The sequence below is a fragment of the Vulpes vulpes genome, chromosome 10 (assembly GCF_048418805.1).
Source record: "Vulpes vulpes isolate BD-2025 chromosome 10, VulVul3, whole genome shotgun sequence".
Lineage (NCBI taxonomy): Eukaryota > Metazoa > Chordata > Mammalia > Carnivora > Canidae > Vulpes > Vulpes vulpes.
The window spans coordinates 47,320,577-47,340,500 of NC_132789.1; the positions used below are offsets into that span (position 1 = coordinate 47,320,577).

At 35.2% G+C, this 19,924-nt stretch overlaps 1 protein-coding gene across 6 annotated transcripts in view; it reads left to right on the top strand.

Annotated features, from left to right (window-relative positions):
- NRDC (nardilysin convertase) overlaps window positions 1-19,924 on the top strand; it is a 92,590-nt gene that overhangs the window by 34,579 nt on the left and 38,087 nt on the right. For 3 of the 6 annotated variants that reach the window (XM_025991838.2, XM_072723980.1, XM_072723981.1), the window contains 6 exons: window positions 4,187-4,499; window positions 7,086-7,219; window positions 8,169-8,238; window positions 8,394-8,475; window positions 9,260-9,413; window positions 16,269-16,342. In XM_025991838.2, coding sequence (XP_025847623.1) covers window positions 4,187-4,499; window positions 7,086-7,219; window positions 8,169-8,238; window positions 8,394-8,475; window positions 9,260-9,413; window positions 16,269-16,342 — 827 coding nt within the window. The remainder of the gene's footprint in view (window positions 1-4,186; window positions 4,500-7,085; window positions 7,220-8,168; window positions 8,239-8,393; window positions 8,476-9,259; window positions 9,414-16,268; window positions 16,343-19,924) is intronic. The other 3 variants (XM_025991839.2, XM_072723982.1, XM_072723983.1) reach the window with 1 other exon arrangement.

Here is a 19,924-nt window from a genome sequence, read left to right on the forward strand (position 1 = left end):
GAGCATGTAGTATGTATGATATTAAATTGTGAATTAATGGGACTTAATGTAACAGCATATCAACATTTTTTTAAAATTTTATTTATTTATTTATTTATTTATTTATTTATTTATTTATTTATGATAGTCAGAGAGAGAGAGAGAGAGGCAGAGACATAGGCAGAGGGAGAAGCAGGCTCCATGCTCCGGGAACCCGATGTGGGATTCGATCCCGGGTCTCCAGGACCACACCCCGGGTCAAAGGCAGGCGCCAAACCGCTGCGCCACCCAGGGATCCCAACATTTGAAGATATTGGTGCTTGATATACTATTTAAGAAAATTTGCCTCCAAATTTTAAGCTAGAAGGTCACTGGAATAACGGAAAAGAATCACAACTGCATGATTTTTTTAGATTTTTGGTATGTACATTAAGAATTGTACAAATTGAAATGTCTGTACTGATCCTCAGACAACCAATAACAACTCAATTATGAAAAAAAATCATAAATAAAATAGTTCTTTTTCTTCTGATACCAATTTATCTTCATTTGTCGATAAAGGTTCCATCATTTTACGTTTTTTTTTTTTATATATTTTTGGTCTCGCAAATTATTTTTATGCTGTGGTTTTGTTACTAAGTTGTAATAGCTGTAGTTATTTTAATGCTCTTTTCCTTTCATTTTTATAATTAAGAGTTTAATATATTTTTTTAAAAAATATTTATTTGAGAGAGAGAGTGCATGTGTGTGCATAAGCAAGAGAACATGAGTGGGAGAGAGGCAGAGGGAGAAGCCGACTCCCAGCTGGAGAGACATTAGACTCTATCCTAGGACTCTGGGATCATGACCTGAGAGCCAAGGTAGATGCTTACCAGCTGAGCCACCCACATTCCCCAGAATTTAATATATTCGAAAAAAAGAATTGCAGTTTTCTTTATATTACCTTAATCATAGTTTAGTGTACTTATGTCTTTTCATTCAGCTTGAAGAGCTCCTTTTAGCATTTCTTGTAAGTAAGGTCTAATGGTGGTAAACTCCCCTAGTTTCTTGTTTGTCTGGGAAGGCCTTTATTTCTCTTCCATAATTTTTTTTTTAAGATTTATTTATTTATGATAGACATAGAGAGAGAGAGAGAGGCAGAGACACAGGAGGAGGGAGAAGCAGGCTCCATGCTGAGAGCCCGTCGTGGGACTCGATCCTAGGACTCCAGGATCGCACCCCGGGCCAAAGGCAGGCGCTAAACCGCTGAGCCACCCAGGGATCTCCTCTCTTTCATATTTGAAGGATAACTTGGTCAGAGTATTCTTGGCTGACAGTTTTTATCTTTCAACATTTTGAATATGTCATTCCACTTTCTTGGTCTGTAGATTTTCTGCTGAGAAATTTGCTGATAGCCTAATATGAGTTCCTTTGTAGGTTACTATCTTTTCCCTAGCTACTTCAGAACATTTTTTTTAATCATTGATTTTTGGCAGTTTTATTATTTCTTTTAAAATTCTTTTAAAAAGATTTTATTTTTAATTAATCTCTAAACCAGATGTGCTGCTTGAATTTATAATCCCAAGATCAAAGAAGTTTGACCTGAGTCAAATGAAATAATCGGAAGCTCAACTGACTGAGCCAGCTAGGCGCCCCTTAACAGTTTTAGTATAATGTGTTTTGAAGAAGGTCTTTTTGCACTGAGATAATAAGGTGTTCTGTTGGCTTTGTGGACTTGTGTATCCAGTTCCTTTTCCAGGTTTAGGAAGTTGTCAGTTATTATTTTGTTAAATAAACTCAATGCCACCTATATTCTTTCTTCTTTTTCTGGAATGCCCATTATTCTTATGTTGGCTTTCCTGATGAATTTTAATAATTTTCATTGGGTTTCCTCACTTTTAAAAAATCTTAATTTTCTCTTCTTTTTCACCAGAATCATTTCTAGATTCCTATCTTCCAGCTTGTTAATTCTCTTTTCCACCTATCTGCTCAATTTCTAGTACATTCTCAATGTACTCTTTATCCTTCACATTTATTAATTTCTTCAGCTCTGGAATTTCTATTTTTTAGATTTTTATTTTTTTAGAATTTCAGTATCTTTGGTAAAGTACTCTTTATGTTCATTTTCTTTCTGAGATCATTGTATTGCCTGGAGTTTTTTGTAGCTTGTTGAATTTCTTCATAATATTTTGAATTCTTATCAGTTAAGGTTGCAATATTCCATGTCTTTGGGTTCAGTTGCTAGAAAATTGTCATTTCCTTTTTGTGATTTTTGATGGTGTTTGATGAAAAGTGCCTTTGCTGCAGCATTTTATAGCAAACACCTTTCTTATATAAGCAAGGTTTTGTTTACTTTGATTTTAATAGTTCAACAGGTTGGTAAATTAGCTTTCTTTTTGTTTTCCAGAAGGTGGTACTATAGTACACTAGAGTTGATTTATTGCTAAGGTTGGAAGTAGATGATTTAGAAAAAGGGAAGGAAGGAAGGAAAGGAGAGAGGATGGAAGGAAGGAAGGAAAGAAGGAAGCAAGCAAGCAGAGTTGGGAGGAAGGGGTATACTTGGCTTTTGAGGCTTTGGGTGTGCCCAGAGCCTGGTAGGAGGATCCTCCAGTTGGGGTACCCAGAGGTCTTTGGATGTGGTCCCCCTTTCCTGGGGACACACAACAGGAGATGTTTTCTTTACATTCTGGTTGTTTGACTACTTCCCTTTCTTTTCCCTCCCTACAGTCATTACTGTTACTCCTCAGAGCAATGGGTCCTTCCAGCTGCAGAATTTACAGCTGGGTAGACCTCTACCCACTGCTTTGCCCCCTACCTCTTGTGCCAAAAACATTGTGCTGTTCTGCTGCTGGACCTGCTGGACCTGCTGACACTGGCTCCCACAGCCTCTCCATGGCCCAATCTACCCACTTTGTTTGTTTTAAAGATTTTATTTATTTATTCATGAGACACACACACACACACACAGAGACAGAGAGAGAGGCAGAGACACAGGCAGAGGGAGAAGCAGGCTCCATGCAGGTAGCCTGACGTGGGACTCGATCCCCGGTCTCCAGGATCACGCCCTGGGCTGTAGGTGGCGCTAAACTGCTGAGCCACCCGGGCTGCCCAATCTATCCACTTTGAATTACATGGATGGACGTCGCAGTTTCCTGGTTTGCTATTTAGAGCCATTTTTGTTGTTGTTGTTGTTGTTTTAGTTATGAAAGCCTGATTAGTTGTAAATGAAAGGGGAGAGAAAAAAGGAACCACTCACTGAGCCATAGTACTTAATGTCATTTCCAAAGGTTTTTCATCTTCAAGGCTTAATTGTACCTTCCTTTAAAGGCTTCCCTTATTGCTTCCTTCTTTCTAACATTCCATGTTTAGCTCTATCATTCCAGATTGTACTGGCTTAATTGCATCATATTTTACTAGACGGTGAAACTTTACTCTTAATGTAGCATGTAGCAGCATACATTAAAGGCTGTTAAGTAAATGCTATTGAATAACACATGAAAGAATAAGTATAAGCAGAAGAATTTAATAGTAGGCACTCTGTTATCAAACTGGCATAGCAGTTTTACTAATAGGATAGTCATTTTCCTGCTAGGCTACCAGTCTGTGTGGGATTTAGTTTTAGTTTTCTTAGAGTTGTAACCACTTTTTTTTAATCATAAAAGCAGCTCTGGAAACTGATAAAAAATATCAAATGCATTGTACAGAACGGAAGCAACAGAGATAAAAAATATCAAATACATTGTACAAAATGGAAGCAACTCAATACATGAGATTTTTGCTTTAATATTTAAGCGGTCCTGACTGCCCTGTGCATTGAGTGATACGTTTCGGATGTTTCTGTTAGGTTAAGTCCTATGGTATGGTAAAATATTTATTAAGGACTTATAAATTAAAGAAATAGTAGGAGAAGCCAAGTTGTGGGGTTGTTGGTTTCACTCCTTTGAGATTCGGTTTTTTAATAGGTAAATGTATTTTCATAGTTCAGAATTCAAAGATAAAGTGAAATGTCTCTTTTCTCTTTAGCTACTCAGGAACTGTTAAGCGTTTGAGATTCCCCTCTGCAGAAACACCTGATTTTATTAATATAAACATAGTGTTGGGTGTGTATGTATGTGTATATATACTTGTTTTTTGTTTTTTTTTATTCTGGTAAGATGATCATTTGTGTTGGTGTGTGTAATGAATAGCTGACTCAAAATGCTTTGTGATTTTTTTTTTTTTTTTTTAGGTACATCAAATTACGGAATGGCTTGCAGGCACTTTTGATTTCAGACCTAAGTAATATGGAAGGCAAAACAGGTGATGCAACAGATGATGAAGAAGAAGAGGAAGAGGAAGAAGAGGAAGATGACGACGATGACGATGATGAAGATGAAGATTCTGGAGCTGAGATAGAAGATGATGATGAAGAGGGTTTTGATGAGGAGGAGGAGTTTGATGATGATGATGAACATGATGATGATGATCTTGATACTGAGGATAATGAATTGGAAGAATTAGAAGAGAGGGCAGAAGCTAGAAAGAAAACCACTGAAAAACAGGTGTGAATCATGTCTGTTACTATGTCTTTTTCTAACTTGGGAATTCTTTGGGATAAGTCCTAAATTCATGTTCTATTTCTTAGTGTCAAAAAGGAAAGTGTATATTTATCTTTTAATTCTATTTATTCTGTATAAAATACATTTTAAAAACATTTTCCTTTGATTATAAAAGTAGAAAAGCTCATTATAGAAATGAGCTATATTCATTATAGAAATGAATGGAGCTATATTCATTATAGAAATGAATGGAAAATTTAAAAAATATAAAAACCACTCATAACTCTTAGAAGTAATCACTGGTAATGTTTGAGGATATGTGTAATTCTTTGTATGGAATAGAGGGATAAGAGAGTATATTATCTTTGGAGAGACTGGAAAAAGAAAAGAACAAGGTAATGTAGAGTCCTCACCTGGGCCTGTGGTTCTAAGAGTCCCTCATAGGTAATTTCTGTTTAGTAATTTCATGTGTTTTATTTCTTTTTATGGAAAAGCACCAAGTAATTTGGAAGAATTGGAATTTAAAAAACTGTTTATGAAAATACATACAGTTGACTATCGAACAATGTGGGGTTTAGGGGTATCAACTTCCTATGCAGTTGAAAATCTTTATATAACTTTTGACTCCCCTAAATTTAACTACTAATAGCTTACTATTCACTGGAAGACTTACTGATAAATAGTTTATTAAATATATTTTATATATTATGTACTGTATTTTTATAGTAAAGTGAGCTAAAAAAAACATTATGAAGAAAATACATTTACAATATTGTATTTATCAAGAAACATCCAAGTTAAGTGGGCCTTGGCAGTTCAACTTGTGTTGTTTGAGGGTCAAGTTAATAACAATAAGTAAATATATCAGTAGGGCTTGATAAAGAGAATTTTTCTCTCTGGATATCTTTTAAAGAATACCTCCATTTTACAGTAGGGAGTACCTATATTAGAGGATAATATTTTGGAGATATAGGGGAATCGATCAGCAAATGTTTGTTAGAACTAGTTTCTTGAATATTGATAATACATTCAACTTCATATAGTCAACATACAAATGAAATAAGGTTCATATTATTAAGACTAAAATCTAGATGTCAAACATACCACAAGGTGGTTAATATTATGAAGGATGCCTGTTTTAGGGTAACATGATAGGACAAGTGGTTTTAGTTGGAAAACTTTAGGAATAAAAACCAAAATACTGAAAAAAAATGTATATGTGTGTGCCACTTGATACTCTGTATCAGGGTCTAAATAAATAAATTGGGAACTGATACATTAATTTAAAATAGACCTCATAATTCCAAATAGAACAATAATAGAAAGGAAGAAATTATAAAAGTCACAGGGTAGAAAGAATACTGACAGTCAGGAACCATGAGTTTTAATCTGGCTCTATCTTTGGATGGTTTTACACCTTTTCATTTTCTCATTTCTAAAACAATGAGATTAGATTATATACATGCTTTTATAGAAAGGTTTTATTATTACTATTTTTTAAAGTAATCTCTCTACCCAACACGGGGGCCAAATTTACTTCATCTTGAGATCAAGAGTTGAATGCTTTACCACCTGAGCCAGCTAAGTGTCCCTAGATTATATACATAATTTTTAAGGTCCATTTTAGCTGTAAAACTGATTGTGTCATAACTTCATAACTGAATATTTTCTGTCTAAAAGGTTTTTCTATGTCTGTCTATCAGCAACTTTTCCCATGCTTTGGACTTCTTTATATCTTCTGTCAACTGATAAGCAAGACTCCAGGGTGAAATTAAAAGCTTGTTTTAACAGCCAGTTTTATTGTCAAAACGTAATAAAATGCCTTAGATTTATATAGCAGTTGTGAACCCCTTTGACAAATGAAGATGTACATCCAGTATTTTGGTAGATATTTTTATTTTGCTTATTTGGATCAGACTCTAAATGTTTACCTTTTCTAGAGCATTGAGAGCAGATTGTAGTGATCATTTAAAAATGGCTTAAATGCTGCCTTTTCTGAAAACTCAGTATGATGGTATATTCCTTCATAAGATACTGATTGTTCTGGATCATATTAGAAAGGAATGCAGGAACCTATTATAGTTTGAAGATGCAATCAAATTGTTTATTCAGGTGCAGTGGTTACACTGTGAAAGGAAAGGTCCTATGATTGATCATATTCATTGAATGAGTGTCTGCAAAAGAAAAACTAAGTTTGTCTAAATAAGAGGTGGCTTATGAGTAGTTTAGGGTTTTGCTGTGGTTTTATGATTTAATTTTTATTTGGAAAATGTGGACTTTGTTTAAGGTAAATATGAGAATTAATAAAAGAAGTGGGAAGAAATAATTTTGAGGTTTTTGGAGGACACTTACCTAGCTAAGAAGTTTACTTTTCTGAGGTATCATTTTCTTCCCCTTCCACTTTGCTCTTCCCAAAAGGAAGTGTTCTTGATCTGAAAGTTTTGCTAAATTAACAAGGTTGAAATTTAAGTATGATATATACAGAATTAATGATTTGTTCAGGGTTTTCTTAAGTCAGTTCTCAAGTATGAATTTCTCAAGTATGAATTTCTTGGGTAGATAATTCTCAAGTATGAATTTCTCTTCTAGCAATCGCAGAGCCTGTTTTTGCTGTGGTCAAAGCTGACTGATAGACTGTGGTTTAAGTCAACTTATACAAAAATGTCTTCAACCCTGCTGGTCGAGACAAGAAATCTTAATGGGGTAGTTGGAGCTGAAAGCAGGTTAGGCACCTATTAAACATCACAGAACAGGTTAGACTGTGGTTTGAAGAAGTGGATATTTCCCCATGTTTTAACTGAGTTTATGTGCCTTCATCTTCAAATGGGATTTACAGTATCAAATGAGGCTGTTTGGTTCTTCTGAAAACATATTTTCTGAAACATGGTTTTAGACTTTATACCAGATACATGATATTTCTTAAAAGCTGTCTTTCTAAAAGAATAGCCATTTATCAAAAAACAGTCTGTGTCAACAAATATGTTAGCTTTTTAAAATTGACATTTGAAAAATTTGGGAAAGTAAGTAACTTCCTATCTTCAAAGATTTGGCTTTGAATTGAATTTGAATTAACTATTTTCCTCTCCTGTTTTATGTCTTTTAATCTTTTAATTTATAGTGACATAATGGTATGCCTTAATCATAAGTCCATAGTTTGGTTGGTGTACCTCTTGATCATCTATTTTGTTAAAAACTCTGATTTGTCCAAAGTATTGGAAGAATTCTGATATATATATTCTACATATCATAAGAAATGAAGAACTAAAGAGCCTCTTTAAAGTTTAGTTCTATAGATTTCTAATAAAGACTTTCTTTTTAACCATTTACTTATTATCTTATTAGATGTTTTCCTGACATGTTATTTTTTATCCTGTTTTAATAAAAAAAAATTTCTGAGTAACACTGAGAAGTCTCACACCTGGTAACTGAGTTACTAGACACAGTCTTTAATTGCTAAGATCTTTAGAGATAATCTATGTAGATGTATTACTTCTGCAGCTTTCCAAAATCTTTTTTTTTTTTTTTTTTTTTTTTTAGATTTCCAAAATCTAACAAATCAGGAAACATACTTAGTTCAATACTCTGAAATGCTGGCAGGAAATGGTACTTGGGTGGGCTGGCTAGTCCCCTTCCTTTTTTTTTTTTTCTGTCTGTTTCTGCTTTTTCTCTTAGGTCTGCACCTGTTCAGCATTTGGCAGGATGGCAAGAGGAGGAGCAGCAGGGTGAAACTGACACAGTTCTGGTGAGTTTCACTTTGCTGCTCCTCCTGATACTCAGGGAAAGAATTTTGTTACTTTCTGTTGGAAAAACATCCATCTCCAAGTGAATCCTTAATGTGATGACAGTATTATTCCTTTAGGATTGACTCACTATTTGTATGTGTTCTACTTACTCCAGTCTGCAGCGGCTCTTTGTGTTGGAGTTGGGAGTTTTGCTGATCCTGATGACCTGCCCGGGCTGGCACACTTTTTGGAGCACAGTAAGATCTTTGTGAAATATCATTCCTGAGTGTATTTTTTCCTCCAAATTTGTATGAATTGATTTCAAAGATAAGTAACTGGTTTGATAGAAGTATGATATGTTTAATAAGAGAAAAGGCTAAGAAAAAATATATGTTGAATATTATAGGGGAAGACTTTATTTTAATCTCTTTAACTGCACTAGTTTTGTGGATTAGGATGAAACCACTTAGAAAACTATTTTAAAATGTAGATTTTATTACTGTTTTAGGTATGCTAAGGCCAACAGATCAGGAGACAATTGCCTGTCTCTAGGAATCTAATCTATATATCTTTGAGAAGGGGTGTCTCTTCCAGAGTTAGCAAAGACCCAAGATGGCAAAGCATTAAAAATACAGAAAATAAAAAGACATAATATCAAAACAAACAAAATCTTCAGTTTAATTATGAATTTACCACAATGAAACCTGTGTGGATGCTATACAAATATAAATATTTAAATCTGTATTTGTTTTCCTAAATTATTTATTTATATTCTGACTTTCTAAACTAATTGAGGGTAAATTTCTCACCTTAGGAGTTTTCATGAATAAAAAAAAAAAGGAGATTTCATGCTTATGTTTACATTTTAACCTTTTTACAAATAAAATATTTCTTTAAAATTAAGTATTAACCAGACAAAACCAATGTTAACATGTTGGTATATTTTCTTCCAGTTTTTTGTATTTGAGATATTTCATCCTTGATGATAAAAACATTGTCTTTATCTTGGTGTTCTGTGACTTTGTGTGCTTTTTCACTTAGTGGTATTCATGGGTAGTTTGAAATATCCAGATGAAAATGGATTTGATGCCTTCCTGAAGAAACATGGAGGTAGTGATAATGCTTCAACTGATTGTGAACGTACAGTCTTTCAATTTGATGTCCAGAGAAAATACTTCAAGGAAGCCCTGGATAGGTAACTAACTCAAAATGTGTTTTTATTTTAATTATCTAATAACATTTTACAAATGGAAATATGATTATTGTTCTGTGGTATTTCTCTTCAAACAGTACTCTAATTCTGTAGAATTATCATATACTTGATTTGGAGAAATGAGCAAAATATGAAATGCACCTTTGCTCATGTTTTGTAATACTTAGTCTTTATATTGAAGATTAAGCAAACCCTTAAATACCTTTGAGTTTCATAAGTAATGTATACTCTGTTGGCTCATTATTAAAATTATTTTTTCTAATTTAGTAGAAAATATGGAAAAATAGAAGCAGAAAACAGATATGACTGATTCTGTTTTATAATCTGAAGATAACTGGCTAATGTTTGGTATATAGCCATCTATTTTTTTAAATATATATGGGATCATGTTGTTCATATTTTTTTATATTTTAATTTGAAAGTTTTAATTTCAGTATAACTAACACAGTGTTAAGTTCTTTTCACATGTACAGTATAATGATTCATCAATTCTGTATATTTCTCAGTGCTCATTAAGATAAGTGTACTCTTAATCACCTTCACTGTTTCACCCATCCTCCCACCCACCTTTCTGGCACCCATCTATTTGATCTCTGTAGTTAAGGGTCTTATTTTTTTATTTGTTCCTTTACTTCCCTTTGTTCATTTGTTTTGTTTCTTAAATTCCATATGTGGGTGAATCCTTTTATATTTTTAAACAAGATAAATTATTTTTATACATCATTTTATAATTTATAAAACATAGTATTAAGAGATTGTGTTATTTTTATTGTATAAAAGTAGCATATCTGTTCAGCAAGTCAACTATGATTAATTGAATTGTGTTCAGTTTTCTAGTATTGTGGAAGTTTGCTGTAATGAATATCTTAATATTTGTGCACATTTAAAATTATTTCTTTCAACTTCTAGGAAGTAAAATTGCTGAGTATATTTGCTTTTTTTTTTTTTTTTTTGCATGTGGAATTTTAAGGCTTTTTTTTAAAAAAAATTATTCATTTATTTGAGAGAGTGAGCAGAGAGAGAGCACCCAGGAACTATGGGGAGGGGCAAAGGAAAAGGGAGAAGCGCACTCTCTGCTGAGCAGAAAGCCCGACATGGGGCTCGATCTCAGGACCCAGGATCACAACCTGAGCCAAAGGCAAATGCTTAACCAGTTGAACCACCCAGGCTCCTTGTAAGGCTTCTTTTTAAGCTTTTGATACTCACTGCAAAATTGTTTTCCAGAAAGTTTATGTCCATGTGTTAGTAGAGTTTTGATACCACAAGGTTGCAGACCAAAGTCTACACTAGAAAAAAGGAGTCACTTCATGCTGAATCTAGATAAATGTAAGATTGTAATATAAAAAACGAAATCTTGAATTTGACCAGTGTAATAATGTAAGCCTTTGACGGTAGAGATTTTTGTCAATCTTTTTTTGTTGATATCTCTCCGGCATCAAGAATTTGACAGACATGGGCAGCCTAGTGGTTTAGCGCCGCCTTCAGCCAGGGTGTGAGTCCCGGGATCAAGTCCCACATCGGGCTCCCTACGTGGAGCCTGCTTCTCCCTCTGCCTGTGTCTCTGCCTCTCTCTCTCTCATGAATAAATAAATAAAATCTTAAAAAAAAAAAAAAAGAATTTGATAGATACACAGATATCTGTTGAATGAATTAATACTGTTTCTATGTAGAAAAAATTACCATAAAGTTACCATAAATGACCAGAGAACTCTGGTCATTTTCTCTTCCCTTAAGAGATTAATTTGATTCTAAAAAATCTTTTGGGTAAATTCCCATAAGTTGAAAACATATACCATTATTTTCAATGGAATACATATGTGTTTCTGAACCCCCAAATTAACAACTCTTTTGCTAAAACTGTCAAAATCCTGTTAAAATTGACACTATTACTGTGATGATGTTATCTATGATAGGATATGACATTCTCGTTTTCTTCTGAATCTCTAATATGGCTATCTACCCATATTGAGTGAATTATTTTATAGCTGTTTTTAATTGTATACTTAAGGACATGTCCATAGCCCATATATTTGATACTCAATGTTTCTTTAATTAAACAAAAGGATAGGGACAAAATCAATGAAGGCAGAGCAAATGATGCTCAAGGTTATCTTTTCTGTGAATTTATAAAATCAGGAGTACCTTGAGGATGATTGCATGTTTGCTCATTTCAAAGTTTTTAGCTCCCAAGGTCCACAAAATCCACGCAGGTATTCATATGTGTTAAGAAATCTTTTTTTTTTTTTTTTTTAGATTTTATTTATTCATGAGAGACCAAGAGAGAGAGAGCGAGAGAGAGAGAGAGAGAGAGGCAGAAACATAACAGAGGGAGAAAGCAGGCTTCCTGCAAGGAGCCGGATGTGAGACTCGATCCCCATCTCTGGAATTATGTCCTTAACTGAAGGCAGACACTCAACCACTGAGCCACCCAGGCTTCCCAAGAAATCTTAAGCAGTAGTCATGTTGAATTCTCATGATTTTATATTTGATTGAAAAACAAACAAGAGACGCCTGGGTAGCTTGGCAATTGAGTGTCTGCCTTCAGTTCAGGGTGTGGTCCTGGGATCCCGAGATCAAGTCCCATACTGGGCTCCCTGCATGGAGCCTGCTTCTCCCTCTGCCTATGTCTCTACTTCTCTGTCTCTGTGTCTCTCATGAATAAATAAATACAATCTTAAAAAAAAAATAGTTAAAAAGACCAAAAAAAAAAAAAAAAACCCAAACCCTAAAACAAACCAACCAACAATCCTCTCCCCCAACCAGAAAAACCCACATTTGGTTGTATCTAAATACAAAGAAGGAAAAAAAAAACCATTTTATTGGAAAAAAGATTAGGCAAAGGGTATGTTGAATAAATGCTGACCACCTCAGATTTGATGGAATGTGGTATAAAGTTAAACAACTTTACTTATTTCTTATTAAAGAGGTTCTTTACATTTTTGATTTAAGGATTGCTTGTATATCAAAAGATATTTGCATATTATTTCTACTTACAAAAAACCTACCAGATTAAAAGAAGAATGCTACTGTATTAATTGGAAAATTAATAAGAATATCAAATCATGAATGTATGACAAATGATAGTGGTAGAACATTAAGTATTGCTTCTATTATAGTAAGTATGATAGAGGTGCCTGGGTGGCTCAGTCAGTTACGCATCTGCCTTCAGTTCAGGTCATGATTCTGGGGTTCTGCGATTAAGCCCCGAATCTGGCTCCCTGCTCAGTGAGGAGTCTGCTTCTCCCTCTGCCTCTCCTGCTCATGCTTGCTCTCTCAAAGTATGATAAAATTATACATTTATTAAGGAATAAAATGTCTGTGGTTCATTTGCAAAGGACTCATGTATTAAATGCTAGTATTTTTTAATAGGTCAGTAAAATCCAATTCTGTCACACAGGTCACATTGTTTATTAGTATCTTGGATCATTTACGTAAAAAGTTGAGGAAATCAATTTTTACTCTGCTAAGTAAATGAAAATGGAAGCTGCTTTTGCCCTGGTGGCATTTGCTAATTTCAATAAATTTGGACTTGACTTTATCAGTATTTCAGGGCAAGGGCAAGAAATATCAAAGCCCTGGATGTCCACAAAGTGGGATATCTAACAGAAGACCCTCCTTTACAGTAAGCTGGGACTGAAATTGAGAAAATGGATCAGCCATTCAAAGGAATTACAGCCTATTTTCAAAATGCCCGAGTTTTCTGGTGAACTTCAAGCCTTCATTGTGATCTAACACAGTTGAGAGCTGGTAGTGTTCTCAGATGCCTGAGAGAAGCAAGCACAAATTCTTTAAAAAGGGAATGCTTCCGTTGATGATAAATGGATAAAGGAAATGTGAAATACCTATAGATAGAGGTAGACAGTGGAATATTCTGAGATATTCCATGGAATATAATGGCTATGAGAAAGAAAGAAATCTTGTCATTTGCAACTGCTGGGATGAACCTAGAGGACATTTAACTAAGTGAAATAAGCCACACAAGAAAGACAAATATTGTATGATGTCACCTATGTGGAACCAAATAAAAAAATAAAAAATTAATTTTAAATGAGTAAAAAGGAAAAGAAAGAAAAAAATCCACATTCATAGAAACAGAGTAGAATGGTGGTTACCAGAGGCTGGAGACTGGGGAGATGGGGAGATGATGGTCAAAGGGCACCGTCTTCAGTTATAAGATGAATAAGTTCTGAAGATACAGTGTTCAGCATGATGAAAATCATCATGTTGTACACTTTAAATATATATAATTGGGAGGGGCGGGGTGCCTGAGTGGCTCGGTTAGTTAAGTATTTGACTCTTGGTCTCAGCTCAGGTTTGATCTCAGGGTTGTGAGTTTAAGCCCTGCATTGGTGCTGGGTGTGGGACCTACTTAAAAAAAAAGAAAAAAATATATAATTTTATTTGTCAGTTGTACTTGAGGTAAATCTGTGGAGGTGAAAAAAAAACACAACAACCCAAGAAAATGCTTCATCCTAGGCCGTAACATTAGTGCTCCTATAAATAGTTTTTCAAGTAAAATGATCAGCATTTAGTTAAATGTAGGTGGGCACACAAAACAAGACATGAGTGAGAACAGAAAACAAAGACTTTTAATAATGCATTAGAGATTTTAGGCATTGGAATGATTGGAGACAGATTATAAAAATGGTTATACTTTGTTTTTAAAGAAATCAGGCATTGGAGCACCTGAGTGGGTTAGTCAGTTGAGCATTGATTTTGGTTTACATCATGATCTTGGGGTCCTGGGATTGAACTCTGCATTGGGCTCCCCGCTCAGCAGGGAATTTGTTTGGATTCTCTCCTGCCTCTCCCCACATTCAGACTCTTTTCTAAAATAAATCTTACAAAAAGAAAGAAGGCACAAGTTTGAGTACAGTTGCAAGGAATAGGAAACTATAACACGTGATATTTGGAAAATAAAAAGAACATCTTGAACTGAAATATGATGATTGAAATTGAAACTTAATAGCTTGGTTTAAGAAAAGAGTAGATACAGCTGAAGATAGAGTTAGTAAACTGGATGATAGGCCAAAAGAAATTTGAAATACAACATAAAGAGGGGACAATACAGAAAAGAGAAAAAGAGGCATAGAGAATAGACCAGAAATGTCCAGTGGAATCCTAGGAGGGGAAAGAAAAATGGAGAAGACACAGTATTTGAAGGGTTGACCACCGGAAATCTTTCAGAATATCAAGTCCAACGTTAAAGAAACCTAGCAAATTCCAAAAGTGCACATTAAAATAAATACAAATGTAGGAAAACCTAGTGATTTTATAGAAAACCAAATATAAAGAATCTTTGCCAGATGAAAGGGGAAAATTCCTTCAAAGGAATATTAGATTGATGACTGTTCAGCAGTAGTGGAAGGTGTAAGACGTAGGGTATGTCCAGTGGCCTGAAAGAAAATAGCTACCCACCACAAATTCTACACCAAGCAAAAATATCTTTTAAGAACGATTGTAAAATCGACCTTCAGACACACAACTGACTGTGCCAGCAGCCAACTTATTGAAGGAAATTCTGAAGAATTTCAGGTAGAAAGAAAATGGTCAGAGATGAAAAAAGAACAATGAAAATCATTTTATGTAATAGAAGTGAACATTGATTATTTAAAACAATAATTTGGAAATTTAGAAAGTGCACAGAATTAAAGCAATAATAGCATATTAGTAGTAATATAAAGGATAAAAGGCATTTTGGGGGGTAAAATATTAACATTAGACATTGTTAAAAGGATCCATATAATATTTTTTAGGGTAATTTCTAAAAGAACAACTTGAGGGGTATCTGTGTGGTTGGTTGCTCAGTCATTTCAGTGTCTGCATTCAGCTCAGGTCATGATCTTAGGATCCTGGGATTGAGCCTCACATCGGACTCTGCCTTTGGCTCAGGTTGTGATCTTGGGATCCTGGGATTGAGTTCCACATTGGGCTCCCTGCGGGACGCCTGCTCCTACCCTGCTTATGTCTGCCTCTCTCTCTCCCTGTGTCTCTCATGAATAAATAAATATAAAAGTCTAAAAAAAAATTCCAATAAATTTGAAAGGATTAAAATTATAGAGACTGTTCTGTAACCATAATGGAATGGAATTAGAAATCAGTAACAGGGTATCTCTGGTTGGCTCAGCAATTCAGCAGCTGCCTTTGGCCCAGGGTGTGATCCTGGAGTCCCGGGATTGAGTCCCACATCGGGCTCCCGGCATGGAGCCTGCTTCTCCCTCTGCCTGTGTCTCTGTCTCTGTCTCTCTCTCATATGAATAAATAAATAAAATCTTTTTAAAAATTAGTAACATAAGGAAACTTTGCACACGTGTAGAAATTAAACCATAGACTCTCAAATAATCAGTGGGTCAAAGAAGAAATCACAAAAGAAGTTAAAAAAATACTTAGAGATAATGAAAAGGGAAAAATGCAAAATACAAAAATGTATAGGATGCAACAAAAGCTGTGCACAAAAGGAAATTTATAGCCATAAATACCTCCATTGCTATACACAAGCAATAAAAAATCCAAAAATGAAATTAAGAAAAATTTTCTGTGACAATAATATTCCCAAAATAAAATACTTAGGAATAATTTTAACGAAGTATAAGCATTACAAGAATACTTAAATTACAGGAAAAACATCTCAGCAGAGGGAGAAGCATTTTTCATGCAGGGAGTCCAATGTGGGACTCAATCCCAGGACTCCAGGATCACACCCTGACCCAAAGGCAGATGTTTAACCGCTGAGCCACCCAGGCATCCCAGTTTCTTAATCAAAAGATAGATGTTCAGTGATGAAAATATTTTTTTGAATAAAAGCAGAAATGCCAGGGTTTGTTTTTTATTTTTCAGATGGGCTCAATTCTTCATCCATCCACTAATGATCAGAGATGCAATTGACCGTGAAGTTGAAGCTGTTGATAGTGGTAAGATAAATAATATCTTTATAAGTAATAGATATAGCTATACTTAACTTACTAATAGCTAAGATAAGTAATAGCTTTATGTCTTACAACTGTTTCTTGCATTGAACTAGATGTTTAGCACATTTATCTTTTTTTTTTTTTTTTTAAGATTTTATTTATTCATTCATGAGAGATAGAGACATAGGCAGGAAGAGAAGGAGGCTCCTCACAGGGAGCCTGATGCAGGACTCGATGCTGGAATCCTGGAATCACACTCTGAGCCAAAGACAGATGCTCAACTGCTGAGCCACCCAGGCACCCCCATTTATCATTCTCTATTATTAGATCATTTTATCTTTATATCATAAAGAGCCTAATTGGAATAAATGTATCATTTATTCCTGAACCTTTATTTATTTTTTAAAGATTTTATTTATTTATTCATGAGAGAGAGAGAGAGAGACAGAGACAGAGGCAAAAGGAGAAACAGGCTCCATGCAGGAAGCCGGATGTGGACTCAATCCCGGGACTCCAGGATCACGCCCTGGTTCAAAGGCAGGTGCTAAACCACTGAGCTACCCAGGGATCCCCATTCCTGAACCTTTAAATGTCTTATAATTCAGTATAGATTTGAAATAAAAGAATGATAGATTTTTTTTTCAGTGTTTGTTTTTTGAGGGTTTTACCATAGTGACTAATCTTTTACAGGATGGTAGCCTAATTCTTAAAGCTGATACCAGATGTTAAAACCTTAAAAGTTCATGTAGCTCCTTTTGTATGAAGAGACATTTTCTCTGAGGTTTTAAATACTATTCTGATACTTAAATAGCTTACCTGTTGTTACCTCTGTGTATAGGTGCTTTGTGGTTTGAATTTTGGTAGTCCTGAAAACAATTATGATACATTTATGGGTGAAGAAACTAAATCCCTGAGTAGGAAATGCATTTAAGTTTGTTTTTTGACAGTTTTCCTTATTTTTAGGATTTAAAGAATGAAGACTATAAGGAAAACTGTACTTATATAGGGTGAGGCTTCATTATAAAGCTGTGCTGTAGGTATCCCTTAATTACAGAGTTCCAATATATAGCACCACCATAGAATAACCCTGCTTGCCTTATTTTAGCATTGGAAACATGTAATACTAGACTTGGGGGGACTTTCAGTTCATATAGGCTAGGCTTGGTTTGCAACAAATGAAGAGGAAGGTTTCTATACTTGTTTCTTCTCCTTTTGTGGCATTTTCCTCTTTGGCTTGATTCAGTGTTGAGTTGTAATAATGACTTGGTGCATTCATTAAGCTGAGTAAACTGCAGATGGCTAGAGCGAGCCATCTGTCTGGGAGTCAGCAGACTGTGTTTTACTTCTAGAAATTTAACTGGCTGTGGCCCTCAACTTATTTGTAAAAGAGGGTGGGATGGAGTTCCTAGCTCTTCTAGCTCCTTGTGACCAGTGATTTATTTTCTTCATTTTTGTTATTTGCCTACCACAATGTCACGTAGGCCCAGATAAGTATTTGTTGAGTGGATGACAAACCAAAATAACCAAGGAAAACTCTAAAAGCCTTTCCTACTTTTTGAGACCTAGGAACTGTGTTCTCTGTCTTAAATACTTTGGTTTTTTTTTTTTTTAATTTTTTTTTTTTTTAAATTATTTATGATAGTCACAGAGAGAGAGAGTGAGAGAGGCAGAGACACAGGCAGAGGGAGAAGCAGGCTCCATGCACTGGGAGCCCGACGTGGGACTCGATCCCGGGTCTCCAGGATCGCGCCCTGGGCCAAAGGCAGGCGCCAAACCGCTGCGCCACCCAGGGATCCCCTGTCTTAAATACTTTGAAGTATATTTTTCTTCATATATTTTCTAGATTGGTTTGAAGTGTTGGTATTTACAAAATTAAACCTTTGATTCAATTTTAAAGTTTAAGAGAATATATTTTATTATATTTTGAAATATGCAGAAATATTTATATATACACATATACATGTGATATATGATTTGTGTATACACACAAGTGCAATAAGTAGTTTGGTTTAAAATGAACTTAAGCTAAAAGCTTTGTTCTTTGTTTTTGTTTTGCTCTGCTCGTTTATTTGTTTTTGATGATAGGAGACCTACTTCCATTTGTGACCTGATACAAAGAACTAATTTTATGTCATTTGTCACTTAGCTTTCTGAACTGAATATGAAGGATTTACTTAGGATCAGGGAGATGGGGGAGCTCTTAAATTGTAACTGGTGTAATAACTTTAGTATATTAACCAGTTTTGAAAGCTCAGTAGTCTGATACTGCTTTCTTCTATTCAGTTGTGATAGTCTTTCTTGTATTATTCTTATCTCAATCACATGTAGTTGCCTGCTTGCTTGGATGGCCCATTCCATGTAAGAGAAGTTGAAGTGAAGTTCAACTTTCTTGGCAGATTCATCTTTTCATTTTCCCCCTTTTTTTTTTAATTCCTCTCCACTTGCTTATAAAAAAGGTTCTTTCTTGGGTTTTTAATTTTTTTTTTTTAATTTTTTATGATAGTCACAGAGAGAGAGAGAGAGACAGAGACACAGGCAGAGGGAGAAGCAGGCTCCATGGACCAGAAGCCCAACGTGGGATTCGATCCTGGGTCTCCAGGATCGCGCCCTGGGCCAAAGGCAGGCGCCAAACCACTGAGCCACCCAGGGATCCCTGGTTTTTAATTTTTTTTTAAGATTTTTTTTATTTATTTATGTGAGACACACACAGAGAGACAGAGAGAGGCAGAGACACAGGCAGAGGAAGAAGCAGGCTCCATGCAGGGAGCCCGACGTGGGACTCAATCCCGGGTTTCCAGGATCATGCCCTGGCCTGAAGGCAGTGCTAAACCACTGAGCCAGCTGGGCTGCCCTGGTTTTTAATTTCTTTTTTTTTCTTTTTTTTTTTTTTTTTAAAGAGTTATTTATTTATGATAGAGAGAGAGGCAGAGACACAGGAAGAGGGAGAAGCAGGCTCCATGCCAGGAGCCTGACGTGGGACTCGATCCCGGGACTCCGCCCTGGACCGCGCCCTGGGCCAAAGGCAGGCGCTAAACCGCTGATCCACCCAGGGATCCCCCTGGTTTTTAATTTCTTATGATAGTTCTAACTTCATTACTCTATCACTGTGCCCTGCATTGATGATCTATTTTTGTTCTACTTTTTCAAAGGAGTGGTTATACACTTGTATTTATAGCATTTATTTATGCATTACAGATAGGTGTGTTCAGTGTTTTATAGCTTTCTTGAATACATTTGGTAACAAACTCATGTCAGTGGTCACACTGGGTAGGTTTTCAAATAGGATTAGCATATTGCTAAAAAGATCATGGAGAAAAAAATTGTTCTTAATGATTAGCTTTTTATTTTAGTGGATAGTTCCTACACAAACGTTTAACTTCCTACATGATATGTCTTAGTGATTGATATTGAGAATCTGGCCACAGCCTTTTAAAATCTAATCAAGTAGCAGAATGTATTTTCTAAGTGTTCAGATATTTATACTCTATTTTTTAAAAAAGATTTTATTTATTTATTCATGAGAGACACAGAGAGAGGCAGAGATACAGGCAGAGGGAGAAGCAGGCTTCCATGCAGGAGCCCAAT